This window comes from Xiphophorus maculatus, chromosome 12 (assembly GCF_002775205.1).
Source record: "Xiphophorus maculatus strain JP 163 A chromosome 12, X_maculatus-5.0-male, whole genome shotgun sequence".
Taxonomy (NCBI): domain Eukaryota; kingdom Metazoa; phylum Chordata; class Actinopteri; order Cyprinodontiformes; family Poeciliidae; genus Xiphophorus; species Xiphophorus maculatus.
In genome coordinates, this window is record NC_036454.1 from 25,277,301 (window position 1) to 25,298,095 (window position 20,795).

General features: G+C 40.6%; 1 protein-coding gene across 2 annotated transcripts in view; it reads left to right on the forward strand.

Annotated features, from left to right (window-relative positions):
• Nucleotides 1–20,795, forward strand: part of lmx1b (LIM homeobox transcription factor 1 beta) — a 65,584-nt gene that overhangs the window by 37,314 nt on the left and 7,475 nt on the right. For both annotated transcript variants that reach the window (XM_023343038.1, XM_023343037.1), the window contains 2 exons: nt 17,727–17,959; nt 20,449–20,624. In XM_023343038.1, the coding sequence (XP_023198806.1) occupies nt 17,727–17,959; nt 20,449–20,624 (409 nt within the window). The remainder of the gene's footprint in view (nt 1–17,726; nt 17,960–20,448; nt 20,625–20,795) is intronic.

Genomic DNA, 20,795 nt, shown 5'->3' on the forward strand with positions numbered 1-20,795 from the left:
ATCGGCCTTGTTCGCAGCTAAATGCGCGTAACCACAGCTGCTTTGAGTCATAGCCTCTTGAGAATTCATATCAGCCTGTTTAATCAGGCTTTATATGCATGAATCATCCGAGTCGAGGCATCTGTATGTATCTGTGTGCGCTTCGGCACAATACAGTGTCTGCTTATTGAGTCCAGAGCCAAAGTGAAGAAAATGAACCGTGTCAGTGCTCTGTTAGAGGTCATAATGCAGTCACTGAAGGGCTGCGGTTAAGGCCACTGAGCCGACTGGAGGTAAGCGCCGCGGGGGCCATGCAGATACGCTGTCAGTTGGTGCGCCGAGGGAAGCAGACGTGCCGTGCCATGCTCGGCCATTCCGCTCCAAGCCTCGGAGGCTCCACGTGCAGCGAAGGGAATTTTGCCGAACCTGTTCTGTTCCAGCTGGAGAGATGAGATTTTACACTCCACCAACCACATGACAGAGAAGCGCCGAGGTTGCATGTGCGCACGCGCGCCTTCGTGTGCGGGTGTGTGGGAAAAGACGGAGGAAAGATGAAGAAAAAGAGCAGCGGGGGCATCAGACACCTCATCTGCCAGACCTCCTGGGGGCAGAATGCGTACTTGAGTACTTGAAGACATGAACAAAATAGTTTCACAGTAACTTTAGCTGCTACAACGGGGAGAGAATTTCCCTTTCAAGATAACGCACACAAACACTCGCATACATGCAGCAGGTCCCGGCAAGTACAGACAATTCATTTATTGTTTAGGTGAAACAACACAGAGACAACACTTGGTAAAGTAACTCTGTTTGACTGAGTTCGACTTGACATCTGTGGCTCGACCTGCAACCTGCAGAAATGCAGCTCGTTTTTAATGAGATTTATTTCAGCTTACTTTTAAAAGTAACTGTTTTCTATTGAAGGGCTGTCACAGGTAAAAGTCGTGTATCTTTTCACAAGACGTCGCATATTAGCAATAAACTTCAATGAAGATAACAATGTGGCAGACCAAAACAAAGTTCTCAATTTCTTTTAACAAATAAGATCTAAAAAAATAATATGCAGCACATTTTTATTTACCCACCTTGAGTCAATTCTATGTATAACTGCATGTTACTGCTACTGTGAGTCTTTTGAAGTACTGTATGTCTCCATAAGCTTTGTACACCCTGACACTAAAATCTTTTTTAAGCATTTTCCATGTTTTACAATAGCTGAAACTCAGGGGGTGTATTTAAGCATCAGTTTTCAAGTTTTACCACAATTTCTCAGTTGGACTTTTGACTTGGCCTCTCTCAACCATTGACTATATTCTTTTCTCTTAGCCAGAGGTTCCAGGCTCTCTCGTCAGTGCCTTTCAGCTTTTATATGTCTCGGCTTCGACAAACCTGAAGCTTGTTTGTTGTTTTTTAGACCTGAAAAACAATCAGGTCTAAAAGATGTAACAGAAATAGTCAATGAAAACACAGCATCTATCTTTACAGAAGTGGAAGTGTCCATATGAACATGTCTGCAGAACCTGATTGCATGCTGAGGAGGAAATTCAGTCACTTAATTCAGGTGTGTTTGACCAAAGACAAAGGCTGTCGCAATAAGCAGTAAATCAATAAGTCGGACAATAAATTAACATGAGCTCAGTAGTTTCCTGTTGCATGACTGTTCTCATGACTCCACCTCTTTATACCAAAAACTGGATGGCAAAAGTCTTGTGCATTGGTCTCAACTAAACCGTTTTTGGAGGGGAATTTTACTTTAAGAGACTTCAGTATCTATTTAGTTTTTTTTGTTTGTTTGTTTGTTTTGTTTGTTTAATTTGGCTGTGTCTTCCAGTTCCAATTCTAAATGTTTTTTAGAAGTTAAGCTTTATTGATCTTTGAGAGGGTGCTTTTGCATTATTATGCAAATACTGTTATATTACTTGAAAATGGTCTCAAAACATAACATACTTCTGGGAAATTTTATCATCCAGCAAAATTTGTTATCGTGACAAACATACCAAGGACACATCTTGAGGACCGGAGTTTGAGGCCTGTGCTTCTAAACCGTCTATTGTACCTTTGACTGTTCGTAGAAAAATTATCCTTCTGGAAGGTGAACATTTGGGTTTATCTCAGCGTTAGGCTGCAACTAGCTCATCCGTCTTCCCATCAACTCTCTGTCCCTGCTGAAGAAAACACATCACCTAAGCATTATGCTGCCTCAGCCATGTTTCAGTGTTGGGAGGGTTTGTTCTTCTGCTTTTTGCATGTAGGTCAAATGGGCTAATCTTGATTTCTTTTGACCAAAGCACTTTCTCTCTGTCTATGTTGTGGTTGACTTTAAATGGCTTTATTCACACAATTCTCCTTTAAGAAGTCCCACGTATGTGGAGTGCACAACTATTTGTTGTCCTGTCAACATTTTTCCCTCCCTGGCTGTTTTTCTGTTTTTCTTGTCTAGCTATGTCTTGGTTGGTTTGGTCATTTTTTGGAGGATGGATAAACATGGTCTTATAACCCAATCCTGCTTTAAACATCTCCACAACTTCATTGCTGTTGAGATTCTTGGTCCTCATGAGGCAGTTTTTTTTTGTTTTGTTTTTTACAATAATGTTCTACAGCAAACCTCTAAGACTTTAACAGGACAATTGTGTTTATAACTGAGATTGTTTATGCACAGCTGTTCTTTTGTTGCTTAAGGTAATCAGTGGCACTGGGTTTTATTTTGGTATGTCGGGGTAAAAAGGGGCAGAGGAGAAATGTCAGGTGTTTCTTTGTTTGTAAATGGTAATTTAAAGATATTTCAAATTTTCTTTCACTTCACAGACACTATTTTCTGTTCACCTATGGCAAACAGGTGAAATGCAATACTTTGTTGATGTAATCTGACAAAATGTGGAACGTTACATAGGCACCAAATTCACTGAAAGAACTATTATTACATTGTAGTTCTACATACTTTGTATTTAGCCACCATCACTTACTTTTACATGAAAAAGCAGTTTTGTTCCACTTGATTATGTAGCTTCGAATGTAATTTGATTGCATTCCCCATGTTTGGCGTATGTGTTTCGGCAGAATGATTTTTATAGGTCAAAGGTAACTGGATGAATCATCTCAGACAAAGCAGGAAGAACATTGTTTAATTCATCCTGATGAAGACATCTCCTCCTCTAGAATAAATGTATCACTTTTACATCTGACTCCCTTTGAACTAGGCAAGGCACACCTAAATCAGCCCACTTGTAAAAGTCCATCTATTTAAAAAAAAAACAACAAAAAAAACAATAGGGACAGTATAGCTGCTTGGAATTTGTAGGTGGTCTCAGTGCTGACAGTCTTTAGTCTTTTTGTGAAACAGCAGGTTTTTGGTTTGCTCTGCGGTGTGTGTGTGTGCCCCTCTGTCTGTTTGACACATTCCAGCACCGCGCCGCCACGCCGTGGCTCCTGACTACCAGCCGGTCACCATGGCTACAACCATACATCCATGCCAGCTCTTCACAATCAAAGACATATTTGTTTGGCTAGTGTAGCTACGTTCCTGACCAAAAAAACCCACAGCTTTTTAGCATAACACCTGCTAATCTTGGGATTTAGCTCTATGAAGAGGATTGCTGATCAGATATTCAAATATATTATTTGAATGCTAAGCCGAATGTTAATCCTTGGCCCCGGGTCTTAAAGCATCCCGTCTCTCAATAACAGTGTTTATTTTTCATTTGGTTTTTTTTTTAACTACCCCTTTCATCCCTTTTATTAAAAGATAAGATGGAGAACTAAACTCTCAAAGGATGCAGCAAATTAAAGCATAAATTATTTAGATACTATTAATGAAACAGAATATTATGACTGTTTGTAGAATCAAGTTAATCTATCCAGCTAGATTCTATCAATCTTTTTTTTTTTCATCTTTAAAGTTTAGCTTCTAAAGTTTAGGTTAACTCATCCATACAGCAATGTGAACAAAACCTTTCCTATTTGTTATTATTATTTTTTTATTACATGCCATTTATGAAAATTAAGTCTTTTTTACCAAGTGTTTTCTCTCCAGCTTTAGGTAAACAGTATGGTGGGTCTACATTGTAGGGCCATTGGAATTCTTTGTTTATTTTGACATTATCCATTTAGAACGTCTCAATATTTAGGCGCTAAAGTTTCTTTAGAACATATCCATGGTAAATATTGAAGGAACTATATTTCTTTAAAATCTGTCCTAGCCACCTGTGGTGTACGGCCATTTTTTCTTACTGTGCATGAGCTGTATACAGCTTAGAGCTACATCCATTTCTCATTGACTTAACATGCAGTTAAGCAATAGGAAACTCATCCGGGTAACAATTGATAGATTGTATTTTTGCCCCAGGAAAGTGCTGGTCCGCCCTAATAATTGTACCGCCCTGAAAATGCTTTAATATTCAAATCAAAAAGACATATATTATCAAAACATTTATACTTTTTAGATATATTCAGAAAATAGCTTTTTTAAGTATTTGTCATGACCTAAAATGCTAACTGCTTATGAAATCGGAGAAGGGTTTCCTGTTTTATTCAGTCTTCTCATATCTCCAATAGAGACTCAAGGGCAGGGAGATCACAGGCACATGAATCCGGATCTTGTGAACAACCTCTAATTCCTGGTTGCCTCACATTCTCTCCCTCCAAACTAATTTTGGGCTTAGACTGAATCTCTGCTAAGCAAACAGAGCCCCCACTCATCCAACAATCCTCTGTCACAAGGATCTCCAGATCATCTCAGCCCATTAAAACCTGGGCAAACACTTTACTTCACACCAATATTCTAAAGACTGGAGGAAGAGAAGAAGAAGAAGAAAAAAAAGGGAAATGCACTCTTCTTCTTCTTTTTTTTGCTTGAGACTTTCCCAGATTGTCTCTCTTTCTCCCATTCTAGCCTGTAATCCACTATCTTTCAGTGCTGGTAAACTCCTCAAGATGGACACAGCTCGGTTCGGGGCGGAAAGGGGTCAAGCTTCGCTGGCCTCTGCACAGAGCTGTGGAATTTTTCATTAGTGCACAGCTGGGTCACAAGTGGCTCCAAAGCCGTCTTAATATTGTGTAGGGCCCAAAGATTAGGAGCGGAGAAAAGAAGCCAAAGCGTGATGCTCTCCACCAGACCCTGTCTTTGCATATTTGCAGACTTGTGCTTTAGAACACCTCATATTACTGTTTGTTTTATTTCTTAGGCCCAGAACCTCTGGGTCAATAGTAATTATGAAGCCCTCCAATCCAAATGTTGTTTTTTAACCATTCCGGTGCTGAATCCGAGAGACGAGTCCATTTGTTTTTTCTTACAATAAAGAAAAGAGGGGGGAGGGCAGAGGGAGAAAAAAACAAGTGTCCTTGAGTTGGATGCTGCTCCCATGATTCTATCTTGTCTTCCTGCACATATGAATTGTTTTTATTGCTGCAAAGTATTATTGCACGTCCCAAACTGCTGTCAATCTCTTATTAAAGAATAATAATAGTGTTTGTATGGGGGGTCATATCACTTTGTAATTCTGAAGCATGTGAGAGCTGTTGTGCTCACTTTTAAAACAACCGTCTGTTACAGTAGCTCAGCAGTGGTAGGTTTCGCTTTACGTCTCTCAGATCAAAGTGAATTTTTCGTCACGATTTTGTTCACGTGAACGACACCAAAAATTCAAACTCGTCACTTTTGACGGACAATGGTTATGTACGGTACGGCTTTATGCCGGGAGGTTTTAGACTTTACAGTCTTACTGCTTTGTGTTTAGGTAAAGAAGGAAGCTGAAGGAGCAACTCAAATATGGTGCACGCAGAAACAAAACAAAAAAAAATCTTCTCAGTCATCATTTCTTCACAGATGCTGTAGCGCAGCGTGTGCTACCACACTGTTTGCTCGAGGCTTTAAAAACTGAGCCTAAATGTGATGTCGCACTCATTTTACATACTCAGGAACAGCAGCTGTCCAAACAACATCGTGTGTGCTCGCCTGCTTACTCTTGTATTTAGCTGTGTACTTAGCCTCCTCCGCTGCCCAGTACACTGTCCTTTTCACTCCATTTGCTTTGTTCTACCTGTGTGGCTGCGGAGGATTATTTCTGCGCTGTTTTCCTGTAGCGACTCATTAGTGAAGACGGGAGAAGAAGAAGCGGTTCTCTACATCCTTTTTTTTTTTTTTTACCATGGGTTGGTTATGACTGGCCATTTGCTCACAGATTCTCACTGTATGATGATTTGTCTTGAACTACCGTGGTCTCATGGTATCTACACAGAATTTGTCGACAGAGATGTGCAACATGACATAATTACTTCTCATTTCAACTATTTCTACCGCCGTTACAATAAAATGATGTGTCAATTATTAGGGCTTTAATAACAGTGTCTACAAAATTAGTTTTTGCTAGTTTCATTTGGATATACAGAATATATTAGACCTAAGCAAAAACATACAAATCTTCTAAATTCATATTATTTTTTTTGCTTCTGTTTCTTATTCAGTGACATAAGTAAACCGAGGCAGTCTGCAATTGGCCGCTTGACAGCCATGCTGCTCTTAGCTTGTCAACTGTAAATTTATAACATTAGATTAAAATGAAAGATGGGTGGCATGCCTTTAGTTTCCACTTCATAACCATGAGTTGTTGTGACCAAACGTATTCCCAAAATCTATAAATTGCAGGACACAATGACTCAAAGACTATAGTCTGCCAATTTTCCCTTTAACATCTTTGACTTGTGAATGTCAAGTCAATTCTGCAAGTACTTATTGTTCTCCATTTGTTAAAAGAAAGACCTTCTACTGTTTCTTTCTTTACGAACACTGAAGCCAACACCATGTTTTACTGTTCACCTTTTTGATTTAATAAAAATCAGACACTGTTCGACCTAAAGTTATTCATACCACTGGCGGTTTAAGGCGTAACGTTTTCTTTTGATTTTACTAAGATGTTTTTCTGCCTGAAATCAATATTAACATTTTGGAGTGACCTGGTCAAAATTGTACCTTGAATCTGATAGGTAACCTGTGATATCTTATCAGATATCAGGTTATCTGATTGGTATTAGATAACCTGATATCCTTCTATAATCTTCTGTGATAGAAGGTAAAAATGAACATGATGGCAAAAAGGTGCTCTAAGACTCATCACTGAACATAAATCATCCATCTCCCAGTGAAAACATGCAAAGAAATGGCCTACAGTCATAAGTAAGGTCTGATTGCTGTGATGCCAATAGAGATTGTTTTACCATTTATTGTTGGGAAGAAAACATTTTGGCCAAATTAAGCCAATTTAGCAAAACAATGTGTTTGTAATAAATTGGTTAGTAATATGAATGACTTTGGGTTGAACAGTAAACGGTAAAGTATTTGGTTCAATAGGAAGCATTTTATGATTTCTTTATTTACCAGTGAATTGAAAACTGCTCTTTCAATAAAAACAACAACAACAAAAAACACGAGCCCCTTTTCTTACAGTTTATTGTGGAAAAAAATGTCAAAAAACAATAGTTAACCAATTATTTGCAAGAAAAGCCAGACTGGTGCAGCCATATTAATTGTCCTCCTTTGTTTCTCTACGAATTTAACCCTTGCCTCTCTCCAGGAACTCACTGATTCCGACATATTTTCTGGGCCATAGTTATTAATTAAGAATTTATAATTTACGACCTTCTTCAGCTCAATGTGAGCTTAAAATATTTGTTTCAACAAAGAAATCATGGGAAAAACAAGAGCAATTTGCATGTTTTGATCATGTTCTGGTAGTGAGCCGGAGCGCAAACGACACAGATTTCTACCAAGCCGTATTTCAGGTGTTGAGTAATCTGTGAAGCCTGGAATGAGATCACTGAAATGACGACGCCAGGGTTAGGATTTCTTTTTGCAGCTGTGCTGCTACGCGCAGATCGGCCTGGGATGTCCGTCTGGCTGGAGGCTCGTTCGACGAGCTGCGCATTCCAGCGCATGGGAGCTGATACCGCCACAGAACCCTAGGTGCTCGATTTACTTTTACAACAACAGCCGTGCGGTTGATCCTGGAAACATTTCCTTCCTGTCTCTCTCTCCCTCTCTGTAACCGGCGGTGTTTTGCAGGTTTAGCGTTGCTCTGTTCAGCAGCTATTACTAAGTGCGTTTCCTCTGAGAGGAAGGGGCACCTGCATATGCAAACTGTAACACATCAAACATATTTCTGCTATTATCTTTTTTTTTTTTTTTTTTTTAATGCCAAGTGCAATCTGCTCGTCTCTTTCATCCCCCTGTGAGCCTGCAGGCAGCCGGCGCTGCACGTCAGCGCGGGAGTACGAGCCGGACCCTTCGGCCAGAGCTGCTTGATGAAGAAGGCACCTTTGGGCCATTAGTGGTGTACACATTTCCCGTTAATGTGTTTTACTTTTACCTGCTGGGAGTTTAATTAAAAAACAAAGAGCCTCAATTTAAAGGCCATTATTATGCTAATGTAGTAAGCAAGGGATGGTGATTAAGCAGCTTTTAGAGCTGACTGGAGCTGGCCCTCGGGAGCACGAGGATGGCACTTTTTATTTGGCTTCATTACTCTCCATGAATGTGTTCTCCAAAGAGAAACGCTGATACAATGAAACAAGGTCGGCCAATGAGGATGCTCCCAGAAATGGCGTCATCCTTACTGCTTCTTGTTTCGCGGTCGACTTTCCTTACAGGCCTGAACTTCAGCAGGTTTGTTTTTTTTTTCCCCTTTTCTTCTACATCCACGAGCAGCTGTCTTAAACCTGCTTTTGTCATCAGAGCCTCTGCAAGCAATCACACACTTGTATTAGCAGAATGCAGGGCTGCTATTTTAGGGCAGCGTGGTCAACATCCAGCCTCGGCTGCATGGAGAGGACAGCAGGGCGGTGCATAACAAAGTAATTTTCCTGACGTTCTGGTGAAGTTAAAGAGGTTTGTTCATCAATGGGGAGGCCAAACATCTGGTCATCAAATGTTCCTCCGCGTCTTCGGCTCCTCACGCGGCTGCTGAAGCGCCGTCTTCAAAGTGAGGTGAGGAGCTGCAAAGAGGATAAGGAACACTTTACGACAAATTAAGTTTCTATAGATATTTCTTGGAAGAAAAAAAAAAGATGAGTTTTGATTTGTCTGAAGCGACGCTTTGCAAGGCTTCATCAGTTTTATCTACAGGTAGTGGTTAGTTGTGTGTGTGTGTTCCCTCTTTGAGCTGATTTTGGATGTCCACTTCATAATTCAGTGGAAATGTTGATATGTGTGACACAGAGTACTTTATTAATAATAAATATCTGTCTTCGTGTTTGCAACACATGGCTGTTGTGGTGCAGCTGACCTCTGGGATAATTCCCAAACAATGACGAGACCTGGAAAAGCTCTTTGATGGTGTCACGATAATGACAGGTTTACTCGACTTTTGGGACTATTGAGTAACAGCTGATAGAGCGAATTGATAAAACAGTCTGTCTCAAATCATGTAACTCCAGCATATTAATGCCAACATTCTTCAGCTAAGAAAATGATAAGCAGTACAGTGTTTCCTCTGAGTGTGAAGGTTTAACACAGCATTCGTATCCCGTTGATATAAACAGTTTCAATGCGAGTTGTTTAAAATGGCTAAAGACAACTAAAACTGACTGCTTGTCCTCTCTGAGGATTTCTACACTTTTCTACAAACTGTAGAAAAGTTTGTAGAAAACAAACTTTGTTTTGTTTTATATAAACTCACAGTAATTTGAGTTTATATCTAACCCTGATATGACACTTTACTGCCCCTTTAATCAGGTGCCTTTGGTTATGCTTAGGAATGAGTTCCAAATTTATTGTTATTCCTTGAGGAAGAGGTATTTATAGGTTGAATGATCAAAATAGTGATGTAGAAAATTGCTTATATTTACCCATCTCACACTATTGTGTTTCTAACTTATGTTTTAATGATTTGACCAGATATGGTGCCTTAAGTAAATGACGCTCCGGCTTTGCCTTCAAAAGCGATTTACAGTAAAATATACAAAATTTTATCACATAAATATCAAGCTCTTACACACCCTATATGTCGCTGATACAGATAAGCAACTGCTTCTCAAATACTGCAGATAGCTCCACTCACCTAGCTTCAAATGTAAAGTGAAACAGGTGGCAGGACCCACTTTTTGATTCATTTGGATAAAAATTATCTGACCAATTGATGGTGCTCAAAGAGCATTAAAATTTCAATCCCAGTTGGTCAGTGGAGCTTTAAATATGACAAAAGGATGAAAAAAATGTCAGTCGTGTCATTGTAAAACCCCATCCTTGATGCAGCAGTGCAAAGTGTAATCCACAACCTTGATCCCAATACACCTTCACTATTCAGAACGGGAGCACATCAAACATGACGGACACACATTAAAGACACGACCGGACGTTGTGTTCCCCTTCATGTCTTCAGGTATAGACCTGCGCTTCAGACATTGTTTAATACGCTGACACACATGGCAAAATAGGAAAACACCTGCAGTGTCATTAGATTATTCTAACTCCTCCATCTTTTCAAAAGAAAATTTTGTTTGTTGGTGATTATTTCATTTTTCCCCCCCAAGTTTTGAATAATCTGACAAAATTTCTAATCACTGACTAGTTCTGAGATTATTGTGCAAAATATAGCATAACCACCAGCTGTGAGGTAAATGTAAAATCAACGTATATCCATCTGAGATCATATGAAGGAAGGGCGAAGAAGTAGGATAGGCTCAAGTAAATCCTCTTACAATTCAATTATGATATTTGTATTTGTGTTGATAGATTTCCTTTTTCTTTTAGGTATTGGTTGTGCTTTTCATCAACAATCAAAGTTCCCCAATAGACACACGCACACACAGCAATATTACTCTGACAGAATCAAACATTGAGTTATTTTAATCAAACCCTAAAAACTGAATTGAGTTGTTTTTTTAATATCTATATATATATTTTTTTTCCATGAGCAGCCACATAGGCCTCGAGCCTCACCTCTGCATGATTGGCACAGCCACAGGTTTTCCTACCAAAAAAACAAAGACGCACACACCCACCCCAGCACACGAGCCCATCTTCAAAGTAATAGCTTACAGCTGCTGCCTGGATAATCCTCGTCCTCGCTTTCTTTTGAAGGGATGCGGTGACATAATGGCCCTGGCTATTCTTCGCCTAAATTGTTATGGTATTTCTCAGAGTGTTGTTCAAAAGCAAAAGGGGAGTAGGTGAGGCTGTTGCACGTGTTGGTTAAATGTGGCATGATAGCAGCCAGCCACCTTTCTCCTACCCCGTCCTCCTCCTCCTCATTCGGGCTTCCTTTTTTTTTTTTAACTCTCTTTCTCTCTCTCTCTTTCTTGTTCTTCTGCTTTTCTTTTATCCCACCCCGTCCTCCCGATGCTCGCTACTGCGGCAGAAGTGATAAATGTAAAGTCTGCAGAGGAGAAATGGCTGGCAACACGTGGTGCGAGTTTAACATGTTGTCACACTCTTAAGTTGCGCTTAATCTGCTCAGAGGGAGAATGCGGCGGGTCTCTGAAGTGCCCGGATAGAGAGGCGGAAGACGACGAGCCGAGGTCCCCTGATTGCACTTTTTGGCGGTGCAGCTCATCAGACATAAAACTACTCCTTTTGCTTTTGTTTTCCCCTCAATGTTTTCAGTTGTTTTTTTTTCTCTCTCTCTTTCTGCGCATTTCACCCTCAACAGTGTGATAATCTGTCACACAGAGAGGTGATGTGAGAAAGAGCAGACGAGGGATTACAGGTATGAGATTTGGAAAAAAAAAAAAGACCGACGTAATGATTCCACAGGGGCCGAGGTATGTGCTGAGATGGGCTCTTTTTTTTTTTCCTCATTTATGAGTCCTGTTCCAGGGAGGCCTAGGTAAATATTGACAGGTCTCTGCTTGAGATGCAGCCATTGATCCAGGCGGCGGGGTCTCATCATTCGATCTGTGCGCTCAGGTGTGGGAGGAGGGAAACAAAAAAGAAAAAAAGAGCCAGAACAGGAGTTGTCATGCTGGTGGTCCCTCTTTGTGTTGTCCTTTTCACGCAGGCTTGACTTGCAACACCGGGCATCCTGTTACTGAAGCAGATGAATGACTGGAAAGTGGATTTTTTTTTTAGCTGGAAACTAGCATCGCCGGAGTCAGGCAGGAACGAGAAATTGGTTAAAGACGACCTAACTCGCTTCAAGTTTGATTCAGAGCCACTTACGGCGTCGTAGATGTCTCCGGAGAGGCGGGCGGTCTTTCCCGTGGCCTACGTCGTCCCCCTGCCTCTGCTCGTGTGTTGTTTTTATTTATAAAATCATAATTTACATCTTCCAGTCTGTCTCCTGCTGGCCGTGCCAGCCCAGCAGCCCCGGCCGCAAACCTCTAATCAGGTAATGTTGGGGAGGTTGAAAGGCGTGCCCCCCGCTCCCCCTCCCGGTCAACCTTCACTGCTCACACAGTGGTGTTGTTTTTAAGAGCATTCTTTAGCAGCTGAACTTGGAAAGGTATTAAAGTGGGATTAGGCTCCTCCACAATCCACTGCTTGTGTCATTCAGGGAGTTTGTGTTCCCCTCTCCCCGCTGCCGCCTCCCCGCTCCTCCTCTGTTTGATTGTGGCTAGCCGCAGGAGTGGGACTGACTGTGCCTTTCAAAGGATAGGGGTAGGGTTAAATCCCTAGTCCGCTGCTCCCTGCTAATTCTCCTTGTTCCTTAGAGAAGGATTTACTTCTGCTGCCAGCCTCTCAAAGGCCTTCTCTGCCCATCCGAAAAGTCGGCGTTGCCTTCCTGTGGAGGTGTGGTTGCCATAGGAGGGGCGTCACGCATGGCTATTCCATCTGAACCCCGCTGAGAATGGGGACCGGCGGACTGAAAACAGGCAGAAAGTCCGGATTAGACCCGGGGACAAAGCAGGACAGGAAGATTCCAGAAGGGACGAATGGGAATTACAGCAGCAAAAATAATGCAAAGTGACAGAGAGGGGAAATAGAAAAATAATGGCTTACAAGATTAGTCCCGGCGAGGAGAAAAAAAAAGAAGAAAGGAGAAGGGAGCTGAATGAGAATGTTTTCATCCAGATGAGAAGATTTGAGAGAGCGAGAGAGAGAGAGAGCGGTCGTAGGTGAATGCAGCTCGCCTGACGCATCTAAACCGCGCTAACAAGTCATTTCCTCAACTTTTCGCACCCCTTTTCTGAGCCTAAGCCACCGATCATTAGCTAAACATTAGAGTTGGAGCTGGGAACTCGTCTTGACAGATTCATCACCTCTGTTTCCCTGATCCCAGCATGTAGCACACTAATCCCCTCTGAAAACCAGACACATCTCAGAATATTTGACTTTTTCCACTGGTGGTTGGACTTTAGCAGGAACCTAACAAAGCCACAGAGAAATTAACCCAACGCAGTCCAGTCATATCGTCAGATTCAATTTCAGTTGTAGGTATTTTAATGCAGACAGAGTCAGTTTGTGCTGTCAAATGGTAAAAAGTCATCTATCTGAGGAAATTCAGCTGCATCACATCGTTTACTTTGTGGCAGTTCCTCATAGAGAGCATGTGGCTACAGCAGACTGTTGATTGCATCAGCATCACTGGTAAATGGACCGAACCGGAAAACAGTTAAACCTAAGCCTATTCATACCCATGATGGGTTTAAATTTTGAAAAATAACCTGTTTCTAATTTGTTTCTAATCAGAAATAAGATGGGCTTCTCTCAAAGATCATAAAGCAATGTAAGAATTGCATAGAGTTTGTAGTCTAAATGTTGTTGCTTACATTTTACTGAAAATGTTGACCCTTCTTGAAAGTCAGTAGGTGATTTTTTTATTTTATTTTTACCTTAGAGCTATTGCATCTTTTTAAAAACAATTATTTGTTAATTATGTAATGAAACAATCGGTGAAAAGATTCCCTCTGAGGGAATCTGTTTGAAGAGGTGTGACTGACAGGATGGAGACGACTGTAAGGTGGGGAAATAGAAGTTTATCATCGCTGCTTCCAAGCTTTCAGCTGAAAATGAACCTCCTGATGGAGAGGTGCTTCTGCTTGGGCTTCAAAAACATCAAGTCGTGACAAAGCATCCACGTTATGCTGGTACACACAGCTGCTTTGTTTTGGGGATCCTGTGTACTGAAGCTTTGCACATTTTCTTTCTTACACTGCGCATGTCTCTTCAATGTGTTTTTACGCCACAGTCGGTGTCTTTGGAGACAGAGGATAAGCAGGAAAAGTTCAAAAAGGGAGACATTTACCAGCCGGATGAGGAGCACGTACAGGCAAAACAAAGTCTGGGTTTTGTGGGAGGCGTTCTGCTGGATGGGCCACAAACCAACCACGTACAACAGAGTATATGTCTCTTGGGGGACTTTTATGTGTCCCCAAGTGTAAAAAGATCGTATTCAAGTTTGTTTGTACTGAGGGGTTTCATTGTATTTTAAAGCAGTGATGTCACACAAACCCAAACCTCAACTCAAAGCACTGCAGACATAAGACAAAGCATCGCATGAAATCCTGTTGTACTTTTATTGCATTTCAATGACTATGTTACTATGCTTGGCATAGTTATTATAACAGTTTGAGTAATATTTGTGTATGGATGAAGATGACTCTAGAAATTTGTTAATAGTGAACTTTTTATAAATACACAAGCTATAGTAGGAAAGTTCCTATTTTCTCGTGAAAAAAGGCCTAAAAACTGTGATATTCATCTGTCCCTGTTACGATATTTTACAAGAAAAACAGATAATTATGTAGGTGGACAACAAAACTGACTCTGGTCCCTCGTCCTCCTAAATCCGGCCCTGGATGTGATGTTTCTCTCTTTTTCTGTCGTCCAACTTCCCATCATTTGTTTCTTTATGGACCTAACTTGGTTGTTTAGAGGACAGATCCAGGTTGGCAGGTCAATTCAACAAGAGCGCCGCATGTTTGAGATGCATGCCAGCATTTCTTTCGCAGAGGATTATCCTGGAGGTGTTTCCATAGTTCAATAATCTTCTTAACCTATTGTAATAAACGAAAAATTAAAGGATTTTTGAACCTTGCGAGTGCCAACATTGACATCTCTGTTGTTTCACTGCTGCATGGGGGGGAGATAAAAAAAAAAAAAAAAGACTGTGATGCTCTACTTACCTTCTGCTGGAAGAGAGAAGTTGTATTTTAGTGGATAGACATTAAGGATGTTGCAAAGATAACAAATTAATTGCTCTATAATTAAAAGTTAAGAACAAAAGCGTGTCGGTCCTCAGGACACACACACACAGCTGCTCACGCCCGCACGTGTTAACACGCACACACACTCCCACACACACATTATCAGCACTCAATCAGTACCTATAGCTGCATTAGCATGACAACAACTGTCCTTTGGTTTCCCCTCGCTCTCATATTTACACATTATATTCATCTCTATCGTTCAACCCTGTCGCGAAACTGCCAATGATGTCAACTGCTCCCCTCGCCGCCTCCTGCACAATGAAATAGATGTTCACCACAAACAGATAGGCGGTCGCCAGCTGTCTCCCAGACCAGGGCAAACACAGAAGCCACTAATAAATCCAGCTTTTACAGCTGGACAAGATCAACCGCACTCCTCTGCCTTCTTGCTCCGTTTAATGTGGCTTCTTCCGACACAACAGAGTGCGAATTAAATGCCTCTCAGTCACCGATAAAACAATGCAAACATCTTCGCTGAAAGGGTATAAAAGAAGATGGAGGTGTTGTCAGGGGAATGGTGATAGAGGTGGGCGTCGCAACGCAGGGCGGGGGGAGGGGGGGGCATGGTGTTAGACGCAGAGATGAGATATGAACGGTAGCCAGCAATGAATCACAGCCTCAGATATGCTATCTGATGCATATAGAGAACTGTGGAAATGAAAGAAGTAGAGGTGGACCAATCAGGCTTTTCCAAGGCAGTACAAACGTCCAGTTTGCTTTCTTTTTATATATATATATACTATATATATATATATATATATATATATATATATATATATATATATATATATATATATATATATATATATATATACTATATCTCAGGCCGGACCTGTTGATTGTGATTTTGACTGACCATAACACTTGCAAGGCATTCTGCAGATGGCTGTATATAATTTATAGCAGTGGATCCCACAGACAATGAAAGAATACATCAAAACAACAACAAAAGAAATGTACGTCACAGTGCATGCAGGTTTCATGTTTTTAGACTGAAAACTGTGAGTCCTTAGCTTTGATGCTTTTACTGAAAATAAATAAAAGAGTCAGATTTTGTTTTAGCATTTCTTCTGCAGATTCATGATCATAGCAGAAAAAGGGAAAGTTGGCTTATTCTGATATCTTTTGAAAAAATAAACTTCTAGCAAAGAGTCGATTGGGGTTTTGTTGTTTGAAGATCGCTGCAGCAGAACCTGAACCAGCCTCATGTTTTTTTTTTTTTTTAGGTTTTCAAAGGGATTTTGTTTTCATGACTGAGCTCACTTTGGACCGATGCAGCGTTGGGCCCACCCTAGAAATCTTAACAGATGAGTTGTTGCCAAAGGAGTCACATCCCTTTGACTGCTTAAAGGGGTCAACGAGCCAGTGTAAAAAATAACAATAAAAAAAAATCCTTTATGAGCAACTAAAGCTTCATTGAAGAGAGACAACAAATAATTTGAATGAAAAATGTATCCTTAATTTCAAAGAAATACATATAAACTATAGATTCATCATAATATTTGGTGAGGTTTTTTTTATCGTAATAGTGAGAGACAGGACAATGAGATGTAATAAAAATAAAAGAATCACTCTTTTCAGTAACAAATCTTTCTCTGCGTAGAGACAGAGCCTAAAGAAATAAAACTTACACATAATAACTTTTATGTCTGCAGGAGTTTCATTTAGTAGTGCAACTGAGCTGCAAGACGCTACATATTGATTGCATGCTATTATATTTCGTATAGTTAAACTGCAAAATTATCAAATCCAGCCAGGTTGTCACAGAATGACTTTTTTTCAGATTCTCTTCCAGAAAAATAGTAAATGATATAAAAATTGCCAATCTCAAAAAATAAAATAAAAAAAAATCAAGGCAGATGTGACATAAGACTTCTTAGGACCTCCAGGCCAGCTGGCGGACCAGAGAGCACGCGACTCCTTAAACACAATACCGGTTTCTAAACTTAACTGTGAATATTTTTTTGTAGTTATGTACTTTTTTTCTAAAGCAACACCTTTAAAAAAAAGCTGCTAATTCTTTAATGCTTACATTTTTTTTTTATAAATTTACTATTCACTAAATATAACATTTGTCTTCTATTTGGAGAATTATGTAATTAATTAATGGTTTGTTGTCAGTGTTCTAATTTATTTAGGTGAAGTAAATTGATAAAGAGACCTTCTAAAATATATTTTTTAATTAAAGAGATTTAATTATTTAATCAATGAATTGCTAATTTTGTACTTATAAGTACAACAAATTCTCCTTACTAACTTGACTGAACATGTGAAAAGCTGAACTGTGGACAATATTCTGGACCAACTGAGTAACTCAGTAACTCAGAATTTCCATTTTGGGAAATAATAATAAAAATAAATAAAATGTGAAGTGAACCATCCAAGCAAAACACATTTTATTTTATTTTGTTTTCTGACCTACCTTGTAAACTCTGACACTCAAGATTTGTTGGAGCTGTGGTTGGCAGCGAGGGTTAGCCGGAATTGGGATTGGGTTTTTCAGTCTTGGTGCCGGCAACACATACAAAAACAAGGAGCAGTGTGCATTTTATTTATTTATTTTTTTTAAGACATGACATATTAAACAGTACGTTTTTCTCCTCCACCCTCAGGTTGTTTGCCACCAAGTGCAGCGGCTGCATGGAGAAGATCGCCCCCACGGAGTTCGTGATGCGGGCCCTGGAGTGCGTCTACCACCTGAACTGCTTCTGCTGCTGCGTGTGCGACCGCCAGCTCCGGAAGGGTGACGAGTTTGTCCTGAAGGAGGGTCAGCTGCTCTGCAAGATCGACTACGAGAGGGAGAAAGACTTACTCAGCTCAGTCAGCCCAGATGACTCAGACTCAGGTGAGGCCCCCCCCTGCACCCCTCTCACAGCAGGGTGAGAACAGCACTCTGGTGCTATCATCATCCGGCACTGAGGTGTTGCATTCAGTGTGCTGTGCTGCAGCACAGCACACGCCAACAAAGATGCCCTCCATGAGAAAACGAAACCCACCTTACTTTATTATTATTAGAATAGTTTTCATAGACGTCTGAGATACAACGCTTGCACCCGATAGAGCTGAACTTATTTACTCCTGTGGCTCCATCTGGGGCTCTTCGATGGTTTTTCTCACGTTCATCCGAGCGAGGAGTGTGGCTTTATAATACAGTAGGAAGTGGAAGCAGGACAAAGCCAAGCCACCCTGCATTAATGGCTCTCCATGCGTGGGCAGGATCTGGTGCTGGAAAGAATTAAATTACTGTATCACGATGAGTGACAGAGGGATTTGGGGGGCCTTTCTGCAGTAAGCCTTCGCCTCCGCTCTTATCAGCCAGAGTGCTCCTCGCCTATAGACTGCACACACAACGAGGCACCTAGCCAAGCCTCGCTGTTCGCCGCCATCTGGCTTACATTTAGACATTCACAAAAGCAGGAATTTGTCAAATACATCTGTGCCTGTGTCAACTTTTGTCAACTTGTGGGAATATTTGCTCCTTGTCCTCTCTCCACCAACCCCCCACCCCCCCGTTGCCCCCGCTCACCCGCCCTCATCCCTCGTTTACTCGCATCCCAGCGCACCACTCACACATGTCTTTGGGAGTCTCCCGGATTTTCGAGGCGGAGAGAATCTCGACACGAGCAGAGGTTAACCTCGGCATGTCGGGAACCAAACGGAGGTTTTCGGTTGAGAAATGTAGAAACATATCAGAACCAGATGACGGGAGACACTCGGCCGTCGTGTGAGAGCCTCCGTTTTCAGCCGTGAGCGCCCGAAAATCAGTAACAGCAATCAGTAACCAATGGAGCAACGCTGGTTCAAATTTGGAAATACATTTTTTATTTATTTTTTTTACTTTGTTGTGTGTGAACAGTTGAAGGCTTAAAAGCTACTTGTCAGACGTTTTGTTTGTCAAAATTCATCCAACGCACTTTTTTTTTTACTTAGATTGATGCCAATGGATCAACATGTCATTGTCATATTTTCTTTCACATTTTTTGGGGATTGTGAATTGTTTATTAATCAGACAAAAACAACAACAAAAAACGTACACGTACACCACGGTGACATCACATGAGGCAGTTTTTTATTGGAGTACATCTGTGTGCCTTTTTCTTGCTTTGTCCTTTTTATTCACGGTTTACAACAATGCTTTACATGTAATCTGTAGAGCTCTAGCATAACGTCTAGATTTTACATACGCATAACAGTGGGAATTTGGCAAAAAGGAAGCGTGTAATTTTGAACTTAAATGCTTCAAAATCTTTTTTTCCACCACATTTTGTTCTACTTCAAACATGGCACTACATTTTTGTTCCTTTTTTTGTTGTAGGACTACAATAATATTTGTATCAATTACTGTGCTAGACCACACGAAAACACTCAAGGCTGAAGTTTTGTTGAATTCAAATGTATATTGTTATCGGGAGACTTTAACTCTCTTCCCTGTTGAGCTTTTTCTTTGTTAAATTGGACTAATTATGATCCCTGGTCAAACCAAAATATCTGAGTGACCTCTTGCTATTTGTTCAGTTCAAATAACCAATTTTCCTCACAGTAAATTATGAGAAGAAAATGTATTTAAATCATCGATTGTCAAAGCCTCTTGTGATGTCATCAAATCAGAAAGCAGATTTTGCTGGGGGGTTTTTGCAGTGAAGTTTTTAAAAGTGTTATTTTGTGAAAATCCTTCTGTAGTTTTTGTTGACAGTTTACCCTTTTTAGTGAAAAGAAATACACCTAGGGATAGATTTTTTTGAATCAATCAAGATCTAAAGTAGATGTATGCTGCTGTCCTTTGGTACAAGAGAACTTGATATTTGTCTGTTTCCTGAAAAAAGGTTCTACTTTACGAGCTTCAAGAACACAAAACAAATTGAATAGATGATCTGTCGCAGCAGCCTCAGTCTGCCTTTAAAAGCTACGACAAAGTCAAACTTAGTTTTCCTAGAGATGCTTTTCCAGTATGAGCCCACAATGGTTTTTCCGTGGCACTCATGAGGTAAGTTTTCTTATCAGAGACTGATTTAGTTTAAATTAGGCAAAGCTGAGAGCAATAAATTACTAATGACACCATGTCCAGCAGGGTAAAGAAAAAAAACAAGATCATTTTTCAGCGTGCTCTCCACATGCTTCTGAAAGTCTAATCATGCCTCTTTTTTTCCCCCATTTGTACAAAATTGATAAAGTACCAAAAGCACGTCTCTTGTTTGATTGGCCGTTTGTTCCTCACCCGATGTAGTGGAATAAAAATATACATTTATCAGCCGTCTGTCAGCAACTTAAAGCCTGTGCTTTGTCCAAATTTGGGTTCATTTTGGCTAAATGATGCTCTTCTTTTTTCCCCTGCAGAGAAAAGTGATGATGAGGAGCTAGACATCAAGCCAGAGAAAGGAATCGGGAGCCAGAGCAAAGGGGACGACGGGAAGGATCCGAGGAGGCCCAAGAGACCGCGGACTATTCTGACCACTCAGCAGAGACGGGCCTTCAAGGCCTCCTTTGAGGTCTCCTCCAAACCCTGTAGGAAGGTGAGGCGCAGCACAGAAAAACTTCCACGACAAAGTGGGATTTTTATTTTCTTTTGTTTGGAGCGTAGTGGGGATTTAAAAGCCCTACAGTAGTTTGACATATAAAATCCTCAAATAAAAAAAAATAATAGTAATTTTCCTCCACCTCTGAGCCGAACTTTGAAGTGGACA